Source organism: Diabrotica virgifera, chromosome 8 (genome assembly GCF_917563875.1).
Source record: "Diabrotica virgifera virgifera chromosome 8, PGI_DIABVI_V3a".
Lineage (NCBI taxonomy): Eukaryota > Metazoa > Arthropoda > Insecta > Coleoptera > Chrysomelidae > Diabrotica > Diabrotica virgifera.
In genome coordinates, this window is record NC_065450.1 from 63,005,441 (window position 1) to 63,031,269 (window position 25,829).

The 25,829-nt window shown below is 32.5% G+C and overlaps 1 protein-coding gene across 1 annotated transcript; it reads left to right on the top strand.

Annotated features, from left to right (window-relative positions):
• The first annotated feature begins 3,809 nt into the window (after positions 1-3,809).
• On the top strand, positions 3,810-16,504 carry LOC126889843 (C-type lectin 37Da-like). Its single transcript, XM_050658528.1, has 3 exons — positions 3,810-4,089; positions 15,014-15,122; positions 16,103-16,504. The coding sequence occupies exons 1-3, from the start codon at positions 3,928-3,930 to the stop codon at positions 16,369-16,371; spliced, it is 540 nt and encodes a 179-aa protein (XP_050514485.1). The 5' UTR covers positions 3,810-3,927; the 3' UTR covers positions 16,372-16,504.
• Positions 16,505-25,829: the final 9,325 nt, after the last annotated feature.

The window sequence follows — 25,829 nt, forward strand, 5'->3', positions numbered from 1 at the left end:
CTACCTCTCACATCCGCCTCAAAATAGATTCGGTTAACGTTAACTAAAATCTGAGCATCGTCCAACTCTATATATGTATATGGTATTTAGGTAGGTACCTACCTACATAACCTTATTTTAATTTAAATTTTTTTATAATTTTTTTGAAAACGATTTTCGATGTCAAAGTGAAGTATAAACGTCAAAAATAAATATAAACTATAATTTTCATTCACTAGAAGAGAAAAATTACATTAAAGAAGAAATTATGAAAAACAAGTCTTTAAAAATCTTGTGGAAAATAATGAATAACTATAATAATGAAAATCAAAGAAATATTTACTGCAAATAACCAGTGTGTTAACGACACAAATGAGATCGCTGAGGAAATTCAACGAATATTTTTTGAAAAGTTGGTTTTCCATGTCCAAACATATATGGTCAAAAAATAATAAAACCTTTATCTCAACCACCAAAGAAAGACCTTGCAATGAACTCCTTTTTTTATCACTTGTGTCACCACCTAATGAAAATGTTAAGTAATGTTAAATAATATTCGATGCGCGGACTATACAAAGAAGACCAAAACAATGAAATAAAAAGACATCGAAATTGCCAGGGACACCACCATAAAGATGAGAAATTTCTTCTGCAACAGAGATATAGCATCCCTCTACGATTAAGAATGCTAAAACGCTACGTATTTAATACGCTGTTATACGGTGTAGAGGCTTGGACTCTCAAACAGAACAACATAAAAAATATTGAAGTTTCGAGATGTGGTGCTACCGTCGAATGCCGAAGATAAGTTGGGTTGAAAGAGTCACAAACTGTGAAGTAGTACGAAGGATAGGAAAAAAACCCAGAAATTTTGTTAACGATAAAACGAAGAAAACTCGAATATTTGGGTCACCTGCTGAGAGGACATAAATACGCATTACTTTAAAATATACTGTAAGGAAAAATAGAAGCAAAACGGAATCCAGACCGTAGAAGAATGTCATGGTTGCGGAAGTTAAGAGAGTGGTTTGGCTGCACCACTAATGAGCTCTCTGTAGAATTTCTAATGAGCTCAGAATCTCCGATAGGAGATTCTGAGCAACAATTAGACAATTCATTACAATTATCTAAGCAACAATTTTCTAAGCAACAATTATTGTTGCTTAGAAAATTGCAAAATAAGTTGTAAATTTTGAAATTTTATAAATGTTCATAACTTATGTAAAAATTAAGTTAGAACCTTCTTATCACACGGAATGCTGAGACTTCTTGTGTTTAAATTATATTTTAAATTTCAAAGTAATTGGTCAAATAGTTTAAAAGTTATTTAATTTGTTTATCACAAATTCATTTATACTATTAATTTAATTAAAAAAAAATGACAAAAAGTAATTTTAAAGAGTGTAAAATTATTTTGCCAAAAAATATCGATTTTTTTCTTACTTATAAACAATTAGAACCACTTTTTAACTGTTACCCGTAGAAAAATTATTTTTTCATATTTAGAAAGACTGAATTTTTATACACATTTATAAAGAAAAACAATATGGCACGAAGTTAGCCCCCCTTTTTTAATTCACATGTACTTGCAAAATAATTTTGCAATATTTAGAATTATTTTTTGATAAAATCTTCTTCTTTCATCATCTTCTTCTCTCATTCTTTCAAAATCTAATTTTGATGAAAAATCTTCTTCTTTCATAAACTATCCAAAGTATTACTGTAACTTCATCATTTTCTGACTTATAGTGTTTAGTAAAAAAATTAATTTGGGATAAACAAATTAAATAACTTTTAGATTATTTGACCAATTGCTTTAAAATTTAGAGTATGATTTAAGCTCTCAGCAAGTCTCAGCATTTTGTGTAATAAGAAGGTTCTAAATTAATTTTTACATAAGTTAAAAATATTTATAAAAAATCAAAATGTATGATTTATTTTTCAATTTTCTAAGCAACCAATAAGGATAGACATATTCAGCGAAGGCCATATTGAAGTTTTTATACGATTTATGAGTTTCTTACTCTCAAATTTGTTTAAAATGCTTAACTTTTTGGTAATAGACGAAAAAAGCGAAAATTTACCGTTTTTTGATCTTCATTTGTTTATAACTATGTTTGTCATCAAAATCGGCTGCAGGAAACATATAGGTTATTATTGTAGATGACCATATTACTCGAAAAATTTGGTTTCGGCCTGGAGGGGGTTGTGTCACCAACAGGATATTTTTTTTCTTATTTCTCTGAACTAAATAGAGATTGGATTGATAGGATTAGAATGACCCGCATGCAGCCCAGATCTCAATCCAATTGAGCATTTATGTGATGAATTGAAAATAGCTATTCGCCATCATCCTAGTCCTCTAGAAAATTTGGCACGTTCATGACCCTGGTCGAGGAATATGGGGCTATTGCCCAGGCAAGGAAAAACATCAATCTTATTTATTCGATGCCAGGCCTGGATCCCGCGTACCAAAAGAAAGTTAATTAATAGCAAGCTGAAAATTTTTTAGTAGCTTAACGGTGTCTAGTCGGACAAACTTTGATATACGGGAACACTGGAACAGAGGAAGTTTTAATTGTGGAACAGTTTAAAAATTTGGAACGTCAGATTACGAACACGCTCCATGTATTTTGTCGGACAGATTTTCCAATTGATTTGTTACCGTTTCATTAACACGCTGACGGACAGTGCGTCAAATGTATAAGCAAGTGTTGTAACACTATTTTGTATTTTGCAAAGTAAATTAGGGATATTGTTGAATTTTTTGAGTTGAGTTTTTTAACATTTTTTGTAAACATGTGGACGACGACCATGGACATCGTGTCACATTTAATATGCATCTGTAGATGTAACGTGACAGCTTTTGTCACAACTCTTTATTTTAAAAATGACGTCTATAGACGTGTCACATTACATCAATGGAAATTAGATGTCTGTACACGTTCTGTCCGCCAACCTGTTAAACTAGCATGCAAAAATCAGACTGCTATTTATCACCAATATAATTCTTGTCATTTGACATGTTCTTCGTGTTGGACTTATTAAAATTCCCAGTTGGTGGTAAATACCCGTCTGATTTTTACATGAGAGTTTAATGAAATGATAACAAATCAATTGGAAGTTCTGTCCGACAAAATACATGGAACGTTTTCGTAGTCTGACGTTCCAAATTTTTAACCTCTTCCACATTTAAAACTTTCCCTGTTCCAGTGTTACCATATATCAAAATTTTTCCGACTAGACACCGTTAAGCTATTAACAAATTTTCAGCTTGCTATTAATCAACTTTCTTTTGGTACGTGGTACGCAGGATCCATGCCTAGATTGCGAGCAGTCGTTGCTGCGAGAGGTCATACCCGCTATTGAATTGTTTTGTTGTTAATTTTGTTTTTGTTGTTAATTTTAGTGCGTTTAATATTTTTAACTAAATAAACCTTTAAAGCAGTGTTTTTATTTACAGCTTTTACAAGAAAAGAGATATTCGGATAATTAAAAAAACAAAATATTAGTGATAGTAATACGACAGGGGTGTTAAACAAATTCCATTTTCACCAGAATTTTTTAAAGTTAGGAGAAAATATAATGCTGTCTAAGCAACAATTTTTTGTTGCCGAAATAATAACAAACGATATCAATACATGTACCTACAAACTGATGCAAGGATCTTGAAAATCGGAGTACAAATAATAAACTTATAAATTGTCAAACTTAATCAAAAATTTTAGTGGCGGAATTTTGTGCCAGTGAGTGTATTTTAGAGTCGAAATCCGCAAAGAAACCGAATCAGAATTTTTTTCGTACGGAATCAGTCTCACAACATGGTCTAAGAAGAAAACAGTTTCAGAAGCTCTTTGCCCAACTCTATGTTTTTATTATTGTAAAATGTTGCCTGACAAGAAGAAACTAACTAAACACTCAACGGTGAGCGACCGAGAGGCATAAAAAATGTATAAGATCCTGTTTTGGTTTGTGAATTTTTTGACAGTTTTTCTTTTTGCATTTGGCGTTCCAGAAGATGTTCTTTTCACATCGCATGTTAAGAAACAGAAGCCAACAAATTATTTAAATTATGCTGGCAAAACGTATTATTTTGGAAATGTTTTTAGGGTAAGTACCAAGTAATGTAAATTTTAAGTGCTTTTAAGTATTTTAATAAAATTTTAAGTATTTTTTATAATAACGAATAATAATTAAGAGATTATTTAATTTAATTTCAAAGAAGGCACTAAATTTATTAGTTTCTTTACTTTCATTATTTAAATGAGTCTAAGAATTCAGTATTTATAAAATCTCTTTACGTCTTACCTTTCTTCCCGCGGTCTTACTATATCTTGCCTGTCAGGAAGTTTCAGTTGTTTTCTTCGTTTTGTGTATCCTCTTTGTCTGTGACTAGATACATTCTGTTCGTTGTCCCTTATTTTTTTGAGCGTCCTACGTGTAAATTTTGAGCACAATAAGTCAGTTTTGGCAGAAAAAGTTTACTGTTGCCATAGTCTAAGTTCAGAATAGGAGGACGAAATGCACCTATCTGCTTACCGGATGAAACATTTTTTTTATTAAATTTCATACATAGAAAAACACGATCAGCATGGGTTGAGCAGCCAGGTTGCAAATGGGTTTTTTGAGTACTATATACCTAATACATTATAAATACAAAAATGTTGGTCATAGTTCGGACGAGAATTTTAGTTATTAACAAATAAGTGTCAAAAATGTCAGTTTTTTCATTTAAATCGACACAGGTAAAAATAGAGTAATTAAATATCTTATTTATAGTATGCTTCTTTTAGTAGATGAGCAAAGGTTTAAAATGGCAGTTTTTGAATTTTGGTCTAATCATTTGTTGCTTCGGAAATTTCAAAAAAACTAAAATTTCGAAAATAAAAAATTTACTAATTTGCGAAAATAACCTTAAGACTTTCAAATTGCATGAAAAGTTGAGTAAAATATAATACACAAAAAATTTTAAGACGATTCGCTAGTTAGTTTAAATTTTATTCAATTTGTTTATCCCAAAGAGCTTTTTTTTGCAATGTCATTGTTCAAAAAATTATAACGATATAGCAATTCTGTGGAAAACGCATGAAAGGAAAATAGTTATGTTTTCAACGTGTTTAAAAAAATCATTAAAAAGTCATTTTAATCATACCGAAAACATTTTACTAAAGGAGACTCACTTTTGGCTTATAAACAATTTGAATAATTTTGTTAATGTTGACTGTAGACTAAAACTGCTTTGAGATTTGAAAAGCTGGCATTTTTACACGAATTTTCAAAAAAAAAACTTTTGCCTAGGTTAATTATGGTCAAAGTATCCACTTTTTTTATTTAATTCACAGCTACTTTGTTTATAACAATCAAGCAACCTAACTACCACCATTTTAAAGTTAAAGGTATATAGTTTATGTGTACAAGTTTGAGTAAACTTTGATCTTCAACATAAAGCTTTAAAAATGACGAAATCGATTCGTGGTCGGTGGAGGGGAAATATTAAAATCCGGGCACTCAAAAAATGAAATTGATTCTTCAAACACATGCTGCGATTAATATCTTCGGAGGCTGTTGATGGATTTTGATCATAATTAAAAAAAAATGAATAACCATTTTCAATTTGGTTGCAACACGAAACTACAACCGCATCATTATTCCAGTTCAATCAGAGAGTGCAGCAAGCAACTCTACCGGTTTCGAAACTTATTAGTCTCTCATCAGGAGGCACATATATTGCTCTCTCTGACCCAACTAGGACAAACCCTGGCGTGCAGTCACGGATTGCAACGAACGAAATGGCATGGATGCCCTAGCGGCAACTGCTATCAGAAAACTAAGTTTTCAATCTAATAGCACATAAAACAACATCCAAAAATGCTATTCCACATCCTACCAGACTGAAAACAATGGGAAATTTCTCTGGTAACACCTCCGAGGCTTCCACAATTTGCAAGCCATAACGGATGCTGAGACTGAGGAAGATGAGAGAATTTTACAATTTATAATTCACGTCCCATCTGCTCAGCGCGGTAAAGTTCCAACGAGAATGGTTCCCTTCGTACTCCAATCGGAGTAAATGTAAATCAAAAATGAATAACCATTTTCAATTTCGTTGCAACACGAAACTACAGCCGCATCATTATTCCAGATTCCAGTTCAATCAGAGAGTGAAGCAAGCACCTCTACCGGTTTCGAAACTTATTAGTCTCTCATCAGGAGGCACTTATGCTGCTCTCTCTGACCCAACTAGGACAGACCCCGACGTGCAGTCACGGATTGCAACGAACGAAATGGCATGGATGCCCTAGCGGCAACTGCTATCAAAAAACTAAGTTTTCAATCTAATAGCACATAAAACAACATCCAAAAATGCTATTCCATATCCTACCAGATTGAAAACAATGGGAACTTTCTCTGGTAACACCTCCGAGGCTTCTACAATTTGCAAGCCATAACGGATGCTGAGATTAAGGAAGATGAGGGAATTTTACAATTTATAATTCACGCCCCATCTGCTCATCGCGGTAAAGTTCCAACGAGAATGGTTACCTTCGTACTCCAATCGGAGTAAATGTAAATCAAAAATGAACAACCATTTTAAATTTCATTGCAACACGAAACTACAGCTGCATCGTTATTCCAGTTCAATCAGAGAGTGCAGCAAGCACCTCTACCAGTTTCGAAACTTATTAGTCTCTCATCAGGAGGCACATATCTCATCAGCATCCGTTATGGCTTGCAAATTGTAGAAGCCTCGGAGGTGTTACCAGAGAAAGTTCCCATTGTTTTCAGTCTGGTAGGATGTGGAATAGCATTTTTGGATGTTGTTTTATGTGCTAGTAGATTGAAAACTTAGTTTTTTGATAGCAGTTGCCGCTAGGGCATCCATGCCGTTCGTTGCAATCCGTGACTGCAAGCCGGGGTTTGTCCTAGTTGGGTCAGAGAGAGCAGCATATGTGCCTCCTGATGGGAGACTAATAAGTTTCGAAACCGGTAGAGGTGCTTGCTGCACTCTCTGATTGAACTGGAATAATGATGCGGCTGTAGTTTCGTGTTGCAACGAAATTGAAAATGGTTATTTATTTTTGATTTACATTTACTCCCATTGGAGTACGAAGGTAACCATTCTCGTTGGAACTTTACCGCGCTCAGCAGATGGGACGTGAATTATAAATTGTAAAATTCCCTCATCTTCCTTAGTCTCAGCATCCGTTATGGCTTGCAAATTGTAGAAGCCTCGGAGGTGTTACCAGAGAAAGTCCCCATTGTTTTCAGTCTGGTAGGATGTGGAATAGCATTTGTGGATGTTGTTTTATGTGCTATTAGATTGAAAACTTAGTTTTTTGATAGCAGTTGCCGCTAGGGCATCCATGCCATTTCGTTCGTTGCAATCCGTGACTGCACGCCGGGGTTTGTCCTAGTTGGGTCAGAGAGCAGCATATGTGCCTCCTGATGAGAGACTAATAAGTTTCGAAACCGGTAGAGGGGCTTGCTGTACTCTCTGATTGAACTGGAATAATGATCTCTTTTTAACTTCTCTGGCTTTAGGTACATCCAAATAATATATTGTAAATTTATTAAAAATATATGAATGACCTGCAGATTATTGTAGTTATTTAAAATGAGTTTTAAATTACTTAATACATCCTCTTTTCGAAGTAGTTTTAGTAAATTACCGTAAAAGAATCTAAACGATCTAAGAAATTAACAAAACATCGACAAATTCTTGTTTGATGTGTTTTTAATTATTTATAAAAACAATGTTAATAAATAGTTACTATTTATTCAAAAACAAAGAGGCAGTGCTGATGAAAATATAGTTAAAAACTTACATAATTACGTTTTATTTATTTTTCAAATATAGAAAAATCATTTTTAATGCAGTCACTGAAGGTGGACATGAGCTACTACCTCCCATTTCGTTGAACCTCCATCGATTTGCATGAAAATTGGTTAGTGGTTAGAGGATATCTCAAGGAACAAAGGTAACATGGTGCCAACTTGCGCCTTTATCCTAGGTGGTGGATGCAACCCCTTCTCCGGAGTAAAAATTGTTTTATAAAAAATAACCGCCTCATTCGATAGAGCGACAAATCATAAGCAAAATTTGATATATAAAGTTATTAAAATAAATCAAAACTTTCAGGGTTATTAATGATCATAATTTTACGTGAGAAAAATGCATGTTTTTAACCGATTTTTCATAAATAACTTAAAAACTATAAGTTTTTTCAAAAAAGTTATTCTAGAAAATTGAAGATAATAAATAATGAAATAAACTTCTTGCTAGAAAAATCTTATAATATTAAACAGAAGTGAGTTATAGGTAATTGAATGTATATTTTTTTCGGCGAGTATTCAAGCTTAAATAACGGGAAAATGTTGCATTTTATGAAATAAACTTACTAAATATTTGTCAAAGTACTTAGAAATATCTAACAAATGAGCCCCCGAACAAGTTGATAGCATTAAAATTTATGCTGCAAAAATTTTTCAAAATTTATCTATTAAAACTTTTGCCAAAAAATGTTATTGTTTTTTTTTTTTAATAACTTCATTAGTTTTTAACATATCAGGTTCACCTAAAAAACATTTGAAAGCTAATGACAATTACTATTAAATCACGATAAACTTAATCTTTTCAACCCCTTTCTTTTTTAAAAATAAAAGATTAAATGGTCCCGGTTATATGGTTTTCGCAGCAAAATTTAAACTTTAGACGTTTCTATCTCGGTTATTTTTTACCCTAAAGAAATAGTAAGACAGGTAAAATGTTTGATATAGAAAAAAGTAAAATTTGGTTATATATCTTTTTTCCGTATATTGAGTATGTTTGGAGTTATTATCAAGAGGAAATGAAAATTAGGATAATTTTAAAGATTCTGATTTTTTTTAATTATATCTTTTTTCAAAAATATGCATTCTAAACCGGTAAAAATTGTTGAAATCATTAGTTATCCTAATATAAAAAAAAATCTTGTAAGGATTACTATACATTTTAATTTTTGTGGAAATGACGAATGTTTTACTTTTTCACTTTTTCCTAAAAAATCGGAAAGGTTCTCTTATTTTCATCATAACTTGCTTAAGTTTGATGCTATGTATTAACTTCTAGAGTTCATTTGATAGGTATTTCGAAGTAGTTTGACAAGTATTTAATAGGTATATCTTATAAATTGTATCGTTTTCCCGTTATTTCAGCTTGAGTACCTACTTAGATTTAAGTCACTCTATCATCCAACCTGTTCACTTTAGTTTTGGAGGATGTTTTTAAAAATCTAAATTGGAAATATAAGGGAATAAACATCAATGGCCGCTACCTCAGTAATCTACGATTTGCCGATAACATAATCCTGATAGCTACTGACCTACAAGAACTGCAAACCATGCTTTCAGAACTACACACAAAATCTTCTAAAATATGGCTGAAACTGAATTTAAACAAAACAAAAGTCATGCACTCCGAAGAAACCGTGACAATAATAAACGAATAATAAATAATAATAAAAGTTATAGAAAAAGTTGAAGAATATAGGTACTAGGACAAAAAATAATACTAAATAGGGAAATTCAAACGGAAGAAATAAAAAGAAGAAGAAAGTTAGCATGGGCAGCATTCGGTAAACTGAACTATATTAGGTACTCAGAAATCAGAAAATTCAACTACATCTTAGATCTAAACTTTTTGATGCATGCATTATTCCGATATTAATATATGGGGCGCAAACCTGGACAATCACAAAAAAAATATGAATTTTGTTCTGAAGCTATTTTTTGTGGCATTTTTATAATCAAGTATATTCAAATGGGAAATAAGCCACAATTTTACCTAAAAATGATTTTATTAACGTTTCGACGCCCAAGTCGGGTGTCGTTGTCAAAATACAAAATAATACTAAATAAACAAAAATGTTGTTACTTAGTAAAAAATTCCTCTAATAATTTATTTAATCTGACTCATTTATATCGGCAATTCAGACACGTATTATACATTTTAAAGTAGACGACTTTAAAATGATATTGCCAATATTGATGAGTTGCGTTCCTGGGACGACTTTACTAGAGAATATGAATATGAACATACACAGAGCCACTCAACACGCGATGGAAAGAGCAATGCTTAGCATATCACTTAAGGACAGGAAAACAAACACATGGATAAGACAGAAAACCAAAGTCACGAATGTGGTACAAAAATCATTAAAATTGAAATGGGAATACGCTGGACATGTAGCTAGGAGCTATCTAAACAAATGGCACAGAACAATTCTAACCTGGAGACCATACCAACACAAAAGACCCAGAGGTAGACCTCCTATGAGATGGACAGGTGATCTGAAACGAACTGCCGAAAAAATTGGCTACAAGTAGCGTACAACAAAAAACAATGGAAAGGAAGACTTGAAGAGGCTTATGTTCAGATGTGGACGTGAATGGCTAGACGAAGAAGAAGAAGAAGAAGACTTAGATTTGAGTACTCGTCGACAAAAATATACATTTAATTACCCATAACTTACTTTGAATTAACCTTAGTTTAGTTCTTTAAGTGAGAGTGAGGAGTGTATTCAATTTTTTATTATCTTTTTTTTTGGTAATAATAACTTTTTTGTAAAAGTTTATAGTTTTTGACTTATACGTGAAAAACAGCTTTAAAATATGCATTTCTTTTACGACCTGTGGCAAAATAGGAAGGAATGGAATTTGGGAATCGGACAACGCCGCAAGACGTTCTAAACCGACTATATATATATATATATATATTTCTTTTACGAAAAAATAAAATCTTTGATCTTTAATAACTCAAAAAGTATTGATTTATATTAATATCTTTATATAACGAATTTTGCTTAGAATTTGTTTCTCTATCGATTTATGGTATTATTTTTAATAAAATAATTTTCACCCCCTAGAAGTGGTGGCATCCACCCCCAGGGTAAAGGCGCAAGTGACACCATGTCTTCAGTCTTCAGTGACCATGAAAACCTTCAGTGACTGCACTATTTTTAGTCCAGAAAGCCACTGCGCATCCGCTAGGAAAAATATTCTAATTCGGATTTTTTGCACAATCTTACTCAAAAAGGACTCCTTTTAACAAATTTGCATGTTGCCAGGACCAAAAGGTGGTCAAAAATTTTTTAAACGTTTTTTTTTGTTTTTTTCCTAAAATTATTTTTTTGCATGGAAAAAAGTTTTTTTAGGTTTTTTGGATCATTCCAAAGAGAAAAGGTCTTTAGTGACTTTTCTCTAAAAATGATAGTTTTTGACATATAAGCGATTAAAAATTGAAAAATTGCGAAATCGGCCATTTTTAACCCTCAAAAACTATGTGAAAAACTGAAAATTTGAATGTTGCCAAGGTAGGTAGATATTCTTTAAACATCGATTGATGAAATCCTGAAGAGTTTTTTGCAATACAATATTCAAAACTCCTTCGTTTTTTAATTGCTAATCAAGCGTGCTCGACACTATTTTCCACCGACAGTATGGTGCAAATGAAAGGAATAAATTCGTATTTTCGTAAACCGGCGGCTTTAAGCTGTCCCGAAACAGGTCGATTTTTATTTTTAAGTTATGATATTGTGGCATATATGGTATACTAGTGACGTCATCCATCTGGACGTGATGACGTAATCGATGAATTTTTGAAATGAGGACAGGGGTCGTGTGGTAGCTCATTTGAAAGGTTCTTCAATTCTCTATTCAGTAATATAAACATTTACATAATTATTTATACAGGGTGTCCAAACAATTTTTATTAAATTAAATTATTTGACAAAAAAAGAAGTAGAAGGACACCCTGTATAAATAATTATGTAAATGTTTACATTACTGAATAGAGAATTGAAGAACCTTTCAAATGAGCTACCACAGGACCCCTATTCTCATTTAAAAAAATCATCGATTACGTCATCACGCCCAGACGGATGACGTCACTAGTATACCATATATGCCACAATATCATAACTTAAAAATAAAAATCGACCTGTTTCGGGACTTTTCCTTAAAGCCGCCGGTTTACGAAATAACGAATTTATTCCTTTCATTTGCACCATACTGTCGGTGGAAAATAGTGTCGCACACGCTTGATTAGCAATTAAAAAACACAGGAGTTTTGAATATTGTATTGCAAAAAACTCTTCGGGATTTCATCAATCGATGTTTAAAGAATATCTACCTACCTTGGCAACATTCAAATTTTCAGTTTTTCACATAGTTTTTGAGGGTTAAAAATGGCCGATTTCGCAATTTTTCAATTTTTAATCGCTTATATGTCAAAAACTGTCATTTTTAGAGAAAAGTCACTAAAGACCTTTTCTCTTTGGAATGATCCAAAAAACCTAAAAAAACTTTTTTCCATGCAAAAAAAATAATTTTAGGAAAAAAACAAAAAAAAACGTTTAAAAAATTTTGACCACCTTTTGGTCCTGGCAACATGCAAATTTGTTAAAAGGAGTCCTTTTTGAGTAAGATTGTGCAAAAAATCCGAATTCGAATATTTTTCCTAGCGGATGCGCAGTGGCTTTCTGGACTATTTGATTTGAAAGTCAACCTTTTAATACATTACATACAATTACATTTTAATACGTTTTTTCTGCTGTCTTTTTAATATCTTTTCGAAAAATTTTTAAAGTTTTTGTTCTTTTTCTAATGATGGGATCGCTTTCTTGTAGTAGTATTTTTCGAAATTTGCCCATAGCTCTGAAGATGGCGAAAAACTACTCTTCTAGGAATTAAATGCTTTTCACACTTTTAATGTACTTTTTTTTTGAAGTTATACTTCTTTAGGCACGAGGGTGAATTTTTACATTCCCCGACGCATGTGCACACGGACAGTATGGTAATAGTCGCTACATCTTTTAAGTTATGTAGCGCAAATAAGGTGTGCGTGGAAAGAATATATTATTAGTGTTTTTAATAAATATATTTATTATAATTTTTAAGTCTGTGGATTTGTCTTCCATCCTAATAAGTATTATTGAAAATGTTTATTTTCATTTAACCCTTAAATGCATCGTGTTGCCGTTCGGCAACATAGGTAAACGATTCAATAATATGTCTATTCTGATTCGAATTTGAAGTAACTGCATGGCGTTGCCTGTAGTCTACATAGTGTAAATATTAAATAGTTTGGCACTTTTTGCACAGATGGCATAAACATGCACTTCGACCCATTGAGTTGTTTGGCAGCTAACCTGTAACGTCGTGTATTATTTGATGAAGTTTGTGAGTCGTATCTAGTTAGAATATTAGTGATTTATTATTGAAAAAATATCCTAGTTACTAGGTAAGTTATCTACTTTTTACTTTTATTATGCTGTTGTTTTTACCGCATTCATGAGAAAAATGAAAAACATTCTTTGTTGCTGTTTTGCTACAGTGCGCACTCAAGAATCTCCGACACAGAATATTTACATCTGATTCTTTATTACAGAATGCATCGTCAGAATTATTTGTCGGAAAAGGATCTGCAGGAATATTGGGCAAATTTCACAGGCCTGAGTAGTGAAGATGAAAGTGATTTCTCCGACACAGATAGTATTGCAGACCCTGAATTTGAACCTAACTATGGCGACGAATCTGATGAAGAAACGTGCAATGGGGCTAAAGATATGGCAGAGGAGATAGACACAACAAAAAATATGGAAATGCTAGAAAGTGAGCAAATCATCCAGGAGAATGAAAGCTTGCCATCTACCGATCTTGTAGCACCCGGTAATGTAGTTGTTCGTTTGGCTCGCATTATTCCAGAGCATCAAAATTTCCGTCTTTATCATGATAATTATTAAACAGGTGTACCGCTGCTTGTACATAATGCCAAAAGGGGAATATTATCATTGGGAACAGTTCAAAGGCACCGGATACCATATTGCAAATTACCAACACATACGAATATGAAGAATTTCCTCGTGGTGACAGTCATGAATATACTGCAACGGTTGACGGCGTAGATATCTCATCTACAAAGATAATAAAAATAACGTCTTGCTTTCCACTTTTGCAGGTATATCTCCTATATACAAATAAAACGCTTTGATAAGACTGCGAAAAAAACAGTTGCCAATACTGGATACTCTATAAAAGAGCGACGGTTGCTAAGAACCCAAGGCAAAGCTTTTAACACAAGCAGCTTTTCGCAGAGAACTTGCAGAGTGTCTGTGCAAAATGAGCACAGCCACAGCAAAAAGAGGGAGACCAAGTACATTGGAAGCTGACATCTAAGACAAGAAAAAGAGAGGACTAGCTCAGTACATTCCCCCCAAAGATATTAGTAGGGACCAATATGGACACTGGCCGACTATAGAAACAAACAACGGTATAAATATCCCAGTTGTAAGGGGTTTACACATACAAAATGTCAGAAATGTGGTGTGGCACTGTGTTTCAATAAAAATTATAATTGTTTTTATAATTTTCATGTAAAGTAACAATGCAGATTTTATATCCTAACTTGACCTTGTATGCACAATGTAGCATTTTGGCAACAAACCTGTTATTGTCAAAAACAAAGTGTTTAAAATTAAACTTAATTTTTTTTATTATTTTTTCATCATTTCTAAGCTTCTGCTAAAAGCTTTTTTTGATATTTGACATCAATAAAAAAAATCATGCATTTAAGGGTTAAAGTATCTCTCACCGAGATTGTAATTATGTCCGAGAAATGATCCACTGAATATAAAAGCCGTGGTAGCTGATCGGTAGAGCATTCGCCTAGGGATCGAGAGGTCCCCTGTTCAAATCCTGACAAAGTCATATCATTCTTTTTTCTATTTTAATTTTTGGTATTCTTTTTTTTTCTTTCTAAAATTAGTTTAATATTTAAATACAATACAAAAAACTATTTAAAGTAGATAGGTATATTGATTTCGTTGAAATCATAATATGAAGTTAGATTATATTATAATAGAAGTATAACTTCTTACGTGCGTACAAAGTACACACAAATTCTTTTTTCAATTGACTCATTTATTTATAAGTGTGCCCAAGAGTGTGTTTGAATTATGTGTGTTAAATTAATTCTCAAGACTTAATATTCTTTTAGGCTAACTTTTACGGTGCTTTTCAATTTTGCCGTCAGCAAGGAATGCAATTGGTTAGTATTATGAATGATGCTGAAAACGATAGATTAGGAAAATTTGCAGATGAAATAGGTAAGAAAATATTAGGTACTGATTATGACATCTTCATACACGGCCTTCTAAAATAAAACAATAAAGATCTTATCTTTAATATTCAAGAACCCTAATATTATTTGAAAGATAATTCACTTCTTTTTTCATTAAAATTATAAAACATAGGGGGTTTCAATTAACATTAATTACTTAATATAATTTGAAATTTAAAGAAATGGTGTATCATTTTGTGAACACCCTATATTTAGAAATTCGATTTCGATGAAGGTGCAAAAGTTTTCAAGCCATTATGTTTGTAAATGAATGAGCTATTACCTTTAAAAAGTTTGTTTTTATCTGTCAAAATTTTTGGAAAATGATGATTAACTCAAAAAATATAAAGTTTTGAGCAATAGTTCCTTATACAAATTTGATCTAAAATCTTACGCAGAATGTGAAAATGGAATAATATACAGGGTGTTCCATTTTAAATAACAAAGTTGCTGTTCAATTCATATAACAGGAAGTGGGGTTTCTGTCAAAATATTTTCTTTAAGTTCGTTATATCTCGTTATAGGTACTCATAAACCACTTTTCATAATATGTACATATAAGTTTCCGATATATACTAAGCATCAAAATTAACGCACCACCTTAAAAATGGGACATTTTGATTTCTCGTATTTCCTAAACCTGTTGCCTAAGGCTACAGTTAAGTTTTAATTTCAATATTTTATATAGGATAGAATATTCCACAGGGTTTTCCAAACTTTGAGGAATCATTGTTGCACCCGGTATGCAATGACACTTACCTTTTTATGCAATGACACTTTAATATTCTTGAACAACAACGCTATAATATACTAAAAAAATCACTCAAATCGGACAACAGGTTTAGGAAATACGAGACATCAAAAATGTCCCATTTTTAAAGTGGTGCGTTAATTTTGATGCTTAGTTTACATAGGGAGCGAGATGATCATGAAATACACTATTTACATGTTCTTTTTTATTTTTAGGCTTACAATATGAACATTTTTGGACTTCTGGAACCAACTTAGCCAATCCCTACAGATTTATCTGGTTATCAACTGGTAGCGCTATAGTTTACAGTAATTGGTACCCCGGTGAACCTTCAGGACATAGCTCAGACGGAAAAAATTTGACCGAAAATTGTGTAGAGGCAACCAGACTAGCTGGGCCCAAAGGGCTCTATTGGAACGACCGATATTGCTTTGACGAACTTAGCTTTATATGCGAAAAATATGGAAATGAATGTAGAAGATGAATATATTATGTTCGCAGAACGTAATAGACTGTATTGTATGTTATTATATTAAGTATTCATTAACTTATTGCATAACTATTCTATCTCGAAGTTTTATAGATACTTGTAAAATAAAGATTGTAGTTATATGGTCCTAGAATACTTTTAGTCATTATCATCATGACATCTACACTCCTAGCGGAGTGTAGATGTCATGTAGTTTCGCCGTTATCTGGTCCAAAACTAATGAGAATAAATAAGGACTAAGCACCGAGCCTTGGTGCAATCCTACTTTCACATTAAATTTATCAGTCTCTCCCACACCTGTCCTAGCACTAGTCGTTACTCCCTCATACATATCTCTCACAATCTTTACATATTCGCCAGGGACTCCTTTCTTATTGAGTGCCCACTACAGAATCTCTCGAGGAACTCTATCATATACTTTCTCAAGATCAATGAATACCATATGAGCGTTGGTCTCTTTATTCCTATATTTTTCCATCAGTTGCCTTACAATGAAAATTGCATCTGTTTTTGATCTGCCCTGCATAAAGCCAAATTGATTATCGGATATTTCGGTTTCTTCACGTATCCGTCTATCAATTATTACTGTCTTCCATATTTTCATGTTGTGCCTAAGTAGTTTTATAGCCATGTAGTTTGTACATTGTTGTATGTCTTCCTTGTTTTTGTAGAGAGGTACTAATATACTGCTTATCCATTCGTCTGGCATTTGTCCAACTTCCATAATTATATTAAATAGATCTGCTAGCCAACTTATCCCTGTCTCTCCCAATGCTCTCCATACTTCCCCATAAATAGCATCTGGTCCGACTGCTTTTCCTTTCTTTATTTTTTGAAGCGCTTGAGCCACTTCCTCGTTTGTTATTCTGGTAACCATTCCTGTTACTGTCTTCGTTAACTCCACAGGCTGTCTGTCAAATTCTTCATTTAATAAACTGTCAAAATACTTTCTCCATCTCTTTTTGACATCCTTTTATTAGTATTTTATTATTTTCATCTCGGATACATCTAATCTGATTAAAATATCTTGCTTTCTTTGCTCTCTGTTTGGCTATTTTATATATCTTTGCTTCGCCTTCCCTGGTATCAAGTTGATCGTACAAGTTTGAATACGCTTCTGCTTTAGCTTTTGCTACTGCTACTTTGGCTTCTTTTTTGGCGACCATATAGTTTTGAAGATCTATGTCCGATCTGGTTTCTTGCCACTTTTTATATAATTTTTCCTTCTCATTTATTTTTCCTTGTACTTCATTTGACCACCACCAAGTCTCTTTATCCTCAAACTTCTTTCCTGACGTTTACCCAAGTATTTCAATAACCGTCTCTGTAATAACTCCTATCTAACTCTAACTCCTTCTCTAACTCCTTCTCTCTCTCTCTCTCTCTTCTAACTATATCTCTAACTCCTATCTTCTTAAGGTCCTCCACTATCTGGTTCTCCCATCTAGTTTTGGGTCTTCCTCGTGGTCTGCCTGACACTGGTCTTCATTTGGTGATTTTCTTGATAACTGCTTCTGGATTTCCCGTTGTATAATGTTCCATCCATCTTAGTCTCTATGCCTTGATAAATTTGACGATATCTTAATCTTCTCCTTTCAAAAGTTCTCTTACTTCGTAGTTCATCAGCTTTATAAATTCATTATTAGCTAAGTTTAGTGGGACTGCTATTTTCCGAATGATTTTTCATATTTTTATGTCAAGCATATTACTTCAGCACCATATGTGACTACTGGTCTAATTGCTGCTCTGTAAATTCTCAGATTAGTTTTCTGAGTAAGCTTCATATTTTTAAGGAAGTTGTTGTATTTCCAGTAGGTTCTGTTCCCTGCCAGGATTCTTTCATTGATTACTATGCTTCTGTCTATACTTCTATTTACTGAGACCCCAAGATTATTCAAATGTTCTACCTTTTCAAACTCATATTCGCCAATACCTACATTATATTATTTAACTTTGTCACATTAACGGTATTTTGTCTAAAGCATATTAGGTATTTTGTTTTATTTTGATTTATTGCAAAACCTCTCTTTGATGTTTCTTTGCACAACTTTTCAAATTCTTCCTTTAAACTGTTTTGGTTATTGCTAAATCAATGCGCGCACGCCACAATTTGCGGCGTCGCTACATTTTATTTCGGTAGCTCTTATTGTTCCTTCTATAACGACATTAAATAGTGATGTTGATGGAGAGTCGCCCTGTTGTACTTCAGTTTCTATTTCTATATTTTTGGAGATGCCGTCATCTGTTATTATTGCTGCCGTCGATCCATCCATTGTCATTTTCGTAAACTTTATGAGTTTCATTGGGGTATCTAGGTTTTCCATGTCTTCTATTAATGCTATAGTTTACAGTAACTGGTATCCCGGTGGCATCTAAACATTCCGTATATGTATTTGGCACCTAGGAGTTTTCTATTGGTTCTTTGCAGCACGCGGTCATATTTCAACCAATAGGCAGCGAGGTGCCAAACGCCTATACGGAATGTTATTCGGTGCGAAATGCATATATACGGAATGTTAAATATTCGTAGACGGAAAATGATTTTTATTAGTCAGTTAAAAGAAGATTGATTTTAAAATACCTACTTGTTAATGTATTATAAAAAAAAATAAAACAATTATAGTATTTGGAATGTTATTTAGTGCGAAATTCATATGCGGAATGTTAAATATTCGTTGACTAAAAAAGACGACTTTTTATTAATTCAGTTAAAGAAGACTGATTTTAAAATATTTTGATAATGTATATTAAAGAAAATAAAACAATTATTACCTTTATGGAATGTTATTTGATGCGAAATTTATAAATGGAATGGTATGGTATAGATTTAAGAGATTTTATTATTTCTTTATTTGACTATTTCTCTTTCGCAGAATTTTTAATGACTTGCACGTGTTTTATAGTACGTTTAGATTTATGTTTCAGCTATTCAATTCTGTTATTTCTGTTGAAGTTTAGGGCTGTGTGCTACCAGACGAAAATAGTCATCTTTTTTATCTACGAACATTTAGAATTTCGCACCAAGTAGCATTCCATATGCTATACTTGTTTTATTTTGTGCTTATTTTCAGTTCTTTATGTCTTTTATTTTTTTGCTTTCGTCTTTTATTTTTGTTACTTTGTCTGCTCTTATTTATTTCTTTTTTCTGATACATCAATTTATCTGCAACCATTTCCTTTTTATTTACCTCGTCCGTCGCCAAATAAGTATTGTCTTGTATTCTCTCATCAGTTGCTAGTTTTTTGAAACGTTTTGAAAAACCCCCAACTGATTCTTGTTCTTATTTCATTTCCTCTCCCGTCCATCTATTATCAGTTTATTGTGCTTAATTTGGACACGTTTTCCTTTCTTTATTTCATCATTTGCTATTTTGGCTATTTGTATTTGTAATTCCTCTTTCGTTAAATAATTGTTTATATATATTCTTTCTTCTTTCATTTCTTTAAGTTTTCTTTTATTTTCCATTACTTTTATTTTTTCCTCTTTGTTTGGCAATCTGACTAAACATATTTGGTTTCCTAATTTCACAGCTTCTTCTATCTTTATATTAATATCTAGTTATTTTTTTATAAAGTTCTTCATTGTTTCTTGTAGTAATCTTCTATCTTCCGTATGTATTGTTATTCCCTGTACTATAACATTTTTTTTTTCTTGCTCTATCGAGTCTTTCAAGACGCACTTTTACATCTTCCAGTTCCTTTTTCATATGTTCATTTTCTCTTCGCACTTCACTATTCTCTTGTCTTAATTATTCTAATTCAATTCGGAGTTCCCTCATTTCTTCTCTGTATTGCTTTTGCTCCTCTTTAATTTATTTTACGTGAATTTTCAGATCCTGTGTCTCTTTCGTTAAGTTTGCCATCATATTTTTATTTAATAATACATTAACAAAATATTTTAAAATCAGTCTTCAACTGACTTAATAAAAAGTCGTCTTTTTAGTCAACGAATATTTAACATTCCGCATATGAATTTCGCACCAAATAACATTCCAAATACTATACCTAATTTTTTTATTTTTATTTAAAAATACATTAACAAGTATTTTAAAATCAATCTCCTTTTAACTGACTAATGGAAAGTTATCTTTTTCCGTCTACGAATATTTAACTTTCCGTATGTGAATTTCGCACCGAATAACATTCCGCAAATGCGTTTGGCATCTCGCTGCGTATTGGTTGCAATATGACCGCGTGCCGCAAGAAACCAATAGAAAACTCCTAGGTGCCAAATACATATACGGAATGTTTAGATGCATCCCGATGAACCTTCTGGAAATAGCTCAGACGGAAAGAATTTGACCGAAAATTGCGTAGAGGCAACCAGACTAGCTGGGCCCAAAGGGCTCTATTGGAACGATCGATATTGCTTGGACGAACTTAGCTTTATTTGTTACAAATATGGAAATTAATGTAGAAGATGAGTAGGTATGTTCGCAGAAAGAAATTGACTGTATGTTATGATATTAAGGCACTTATTCATTAACTCATTCCATAGCTAAGTCATTATTGTGATTTAAAAATGATTGTAAAATAAATAAGATAAATATTCATCTTACACTTACATACAATCTCCAATTTTTTCATCAGCATATCTGTAAGGGTCCAACTCTTTATGTCATACAGCAATATGGATAATATGTCACAACGTATTAATCATATTTTATCGCTTAATATAATAGCGCTGTTAATAAGGGTTTTAGGTATTTAGTTTATCTTTAGCAGAAGGCGGCTCTGGCCTTTGAAATGCGTATTCTTATTTCTTCGTTTATATCCCAGTTATCTTTAACGTTGGCGCCCAAATAGGTAATATTGCGTTATACAATACACTGTGATGTTCATTGGTTGTAATTTCGTTTTGTTGACAACTATAGGTTTTATCTTAGAAGTATTAAGTTTTAACCCATATTCATCACATTGTGACGAATTTATAACTGAGACCGGCCCTGTCCCTAGCAGTAAACAAACAACAGTCCAAATTCATATATGAGCGGCCAGCTCGGCCCAGCACAGTCCAGCACGCAAACGGCGGGCGGTCAAAATTCTCCTAGGAGAATAAAATCCGTTGAAGTCGAACAGTCGGCGCCAGTGCGTCATAATTGTTGGTAGTAAGCAGATATATTGTTGATTTTTTAATTGAAAACGGGTTGTTTGTTTTGAAATATGGAAATATAAAATTTGGTTTGAGACATTCGAAAATATTTGAGAAATTTTGGATCATCTTTAAGCGGGAAAAGATGATGAAAATCGCCATTTTCTCTTCTTTTTTAACATTTCGTGAACCCAAAAACCGATGTTTCCGTCGTAATTTTGCATTTTCGTCTGTTTCAATCTCAGCACAAATTTCACTTACTATTATTATCTTCTTCTGACGAGGTCTACATGGCAAATGATCATTTTTCCGGTGCCGTGCCGTGCCGGCCGTTACAAATGGGTTTTTGGACGTGCCGGCCTCTGCTGTGCCGTGCCGGGCGTTCATAATGGGTTTCCTGCTTAAGCGAGAATTTTCCAGAAACCTGTTCCAGGCGTTCGAAATGTTCGACGGTGGATTCTCGAAGCAGAGCCGTATCTATATAAGTGCATGATTTTTAAGCAGAAGTTAGTTGTGAATTTGAAACCGTCGGTGTACTTTGATATGTAACGGTCGCGGTATTTTTATGAATTTGTAATTAGACAAATTAGTAGATTTGGTGTAATAATTAAATTAAATATCGTAGTTTGTAAAATAAAGGATACAAATTCAGTGTTTTTCATTTGTTTAAGTTGTAAGTTATTAAAAATAAATAAAGTCAATTAAAATTAAAACATTAGTGCCTAAAAAATCATAGGAAAGTCAAGTCAGTTTTGTAACAATATGTTTCGGTCGTCCTGTTTACAAGTGGTTGACTTCCGTGGATTTAAATGCCTGCATCTTGATCTAAGGCTGCTTTGAAAGTAAATTCGGAGTAGATATTAAAAAGTAGAGGCGATAAAATACACCCTTGTCTCACAACATGTCGTATTTCCATTGCTTCTTATCTTAAAATCTTAAAAATAAACTGGACAGTTTAAGCAACGAACACCATTCAAAAGAATGAAAAGAAAAAGGGGTTTCGAATACAATTAAAAAAGGTATTATAGTACCTATCTGAGCCATGTCAGTCATGGCCCATTTGTGGCTGAAGATACAGAGAAATATACTGGTTAGAAGAAGCATATTAAGATCACTTATATCCTGGCTAAACAATTTGATACAAAACTCTGTTGAACTACATATTTAGACCAGCAGCATCAAAAGTTAAGATAGCCCTATAGATGGCCAACCTTCTCTTTTCTAAGAAAAATAAATATTTTTATTCCAGTCATATGACTAATAATAACATAAGGAAACAGAATTATATAACAGAATAAGGAGGAGTAAAATAATAAATACATGTACATGTACAATCAACATTTTTTTGATAAAGTAATACAAAATAAAAAAAATAGTTTATAATAAACAACATTTTATTCATATACTAAAAAGGAAACATTCTTAAATTCTACAAATAAAAAATTAATACATATTAGATATATAATTTACATATTGCAAATTTGTACATTATAAATTATTTAGCAGACTAAAAATCTCTAAGATATAACTCTTAATATTGTTATTAATTTTAAAGTTTATGTCCTTAAAGGGACAGTCTGTTATTGGGTGGATCCTAAGTTTTTTCTATGTATATACAATTAAGTAGCATATGAGTAATAACAGACCAGAGTTAACAATAATCTCACGACGGTACTTTTAAGTACCACCAGATTCGGGTATCCTTATATCTTATATCCCAAATGTTGAAGTAATTTTTTAGAAATGTTTAATATTTCAAATGCCATTCAAACGATTTCGTGTTAAATACACAATAAGATTTATATGTACTCTATTTTAAAAAGATACGACTGAAAAAATAAGGCGGACTTAAAAATACCGTTGGGAAGTAACTGTCAAAACAAATCTAAAAGTGATGGGAGACTAGGGAGAGTGTTAAGTTGGAGCTATTGTACTGACGAGGACAAAGTGGGATCGACCGTACAAGTCAAATAGTCTGGGCTGATTATCGGAGAATAGGCCATTTTTGGGAAAAGTTATTTACCAGCAATTTTATTGCTGGAATCGAATCTTATGATTGTATATATTAATAATATAGGTATGCAAAGTCCGCAGATAGTGTGCTACTATTTTTATAAACAAAATGGCGTACGAAAATCGTATTTTTTTAAATTTTTGCTCTATAACTCCAAAGATTTTAACTTTACACCAAAAACACTCAAATAAAAATTCACCGCAATTCAATTCTGCATAGAGATGTGTTTTTTCCGATTTACTTCGACGAAAACTTTCCCCGGAAAAAGCGGGTTTTTCCAACAAAATCTTTAATTTTCAACTAAACTTTTAGATAAGTAATTGTTAATCAATAATTAAATAACTTGGTAATGTAAAAGCCCTTTTCGTATAGATTATAATTCCAGAATCCAATGGACATTGAATGAACAGTTTAGCAACAATTGAATGGTTAATTAAAAATTTACGGTCGCCATAATAACGACAATAACTATGATGCGTAATAATAACTATGATTTTTTCATAAAAAGACACTATACCTATCTAATGTACTTTACAGAATTGAAATTGGACTATTTAAGCGGCATCAGGAATATTTTAAAATTGTAAAGTATTTTTTGGCTTATAAACAAATAAAATATCTCGGGAAATATTAAACTAAATTAAATTGTAAAAACGGTATTCGAAAAACAGTGGCAGGACGCTTCTTTTAAAAGAAAAAAGGTTTAATTATGATGGGTAGTTCCTGAGATACAATCGGTCAAAGTTGACCGGAATTTACGGCAAAGATATAAACAATAGGATCATAATTTTCAAACCGTCACTTTTTTATTTTTGTCCTCTTTTTCCACACCAATTTTCATATCCTTAAAATACTCATAACGTATATTATTATAATAAAAACTATCGATAATACGTGTGAAAATTGCCAAAAATAGCAAAATTTCAATCAAAAATTAGGTTGGAGAAAATGTAACCCTCAAAGTTCAAAATCGGTATACGTTAAAAAAATGGATTTTCTCGGCTTCCCATGGAGCAATTTTCTTCATTCTTTTTTTGTTCCCAAGTAACTCGAGTAGAGCCATCGAACTAATGCATTATTAAATGTCAAACTTGCTTTTGTTTCGTTATAATAAATTAATTTATTTATTATAACACAAAATTTTAATTTGTTTAAATAAAAATTGTTTAAATAATTATACAGTTTTCAAATGAGAATATTTATGTTTTTAACTTTAAAAGGTACACTTGTAGTAATGGTAGGGGAGCAAAGTATGCTAAATGTGCAGTCACTCGAGCGTTATGGGGACCTATTGCGTTGTGAAGAGTAGGTCCTAAAACCAAAAAAAGTTAAGTAAAATTTTCCATTTTAGTGGGCGCTTGCCATTTTTTAATTTAATTTTCCATTTCCAATAATCGTTTTTTCCGATTTTAACGCCATCTATCCATAATTAGAAAAAATGTTTCGAATAAAAGTTACTTATTTTTACGTAAGGAATCCAAATCTGCAATAAAAAATGGGGGCTTCTATTTAAGATTTTAAAGTGACCCCCACTCCACCTCCTTGGGGGGTCGTGTTTGGTGCCATTCGATAGATTTTTTAAAAGTATCAAATAAGTGTATGTTACAGTTTTTCGATCTGATGTTCATTTCGCGAAATATCGCGGGATTCGTATTTAAAATATTAAATTTACCCCCCACCCCTCTCCGAGGAAAGTCGTATTTGGTACTATTCGATAGATTTTTAAAATATATTGAGCACATATTTTTTAGTTTTTTGATCTGTCATTTATTTCGCGAACTATTCGCTTTTATCTTGTGAAACTTTGGGACTCACCCATTTCCTTACGCTCGGCTCAAATCGTCAGATTTTTGAAATATACACTCTTTTGCATGTACTTAACTTACCTTATCTTAATCTGACAATTTGGAGTATTTCTAAGGATAGATTTTTTTTTCGGGCCCCCCTTAACGAACTCCCCTGTGTTAAGAGCCAATATATGGTAGAGGTACATCTGCAGGGTACCAGGTCTCTCCCCTATGCTAATCTGACGCGCTCGAGTAACTGCAAAAATCCCCGCTTGGGCTCCCCTACCATAAGTTTATCTAAAAAAAAAGCCTACAACTGGAACAAATATGTAGTTTTCTGTTCTTATAAATAAATTAATCTATTATAACAAAACAAAAGCAAGTTTGACATTTAATAATGCATTAGTTCGATGGCTCTACTCGAGTTATTAGGGAACAAAAAAATAATGAAGGAAATTGCTCCATGAAAAGCCGAGAAAATGCATTTTTTTAACGTATACCGATTTTGAACTTTGAGGGTTACACTTTCTCCAACCTAATTTTTGAGTGGAATTTGGCT

Excerpts from the sequence above, each read along its gene's own strand:
- LOC126889843 (XM_050658528.1), top strand. The coding sequence starts at position 3,928 with ATGTATAAGATCCTGTTTTGGTTTGTGAATTTTTTGACAGTTTTTCTT. Across the intron at positions 4,090-15,013 it reads ATTTTGGAAATGTTTTTAGG|GCTAACTTTTACGGTGCTTT; the intron begins GTAAGTACCAAG and ends ATATTCTTTTAG. Across the intron at positions 15,123-16,102 it reads AAAATTTGCAGATGAAATAG|GCTTACAATATGAACATTTT; the intron begins GTAAGAAAATAT and ends TTTTATTTTTAG.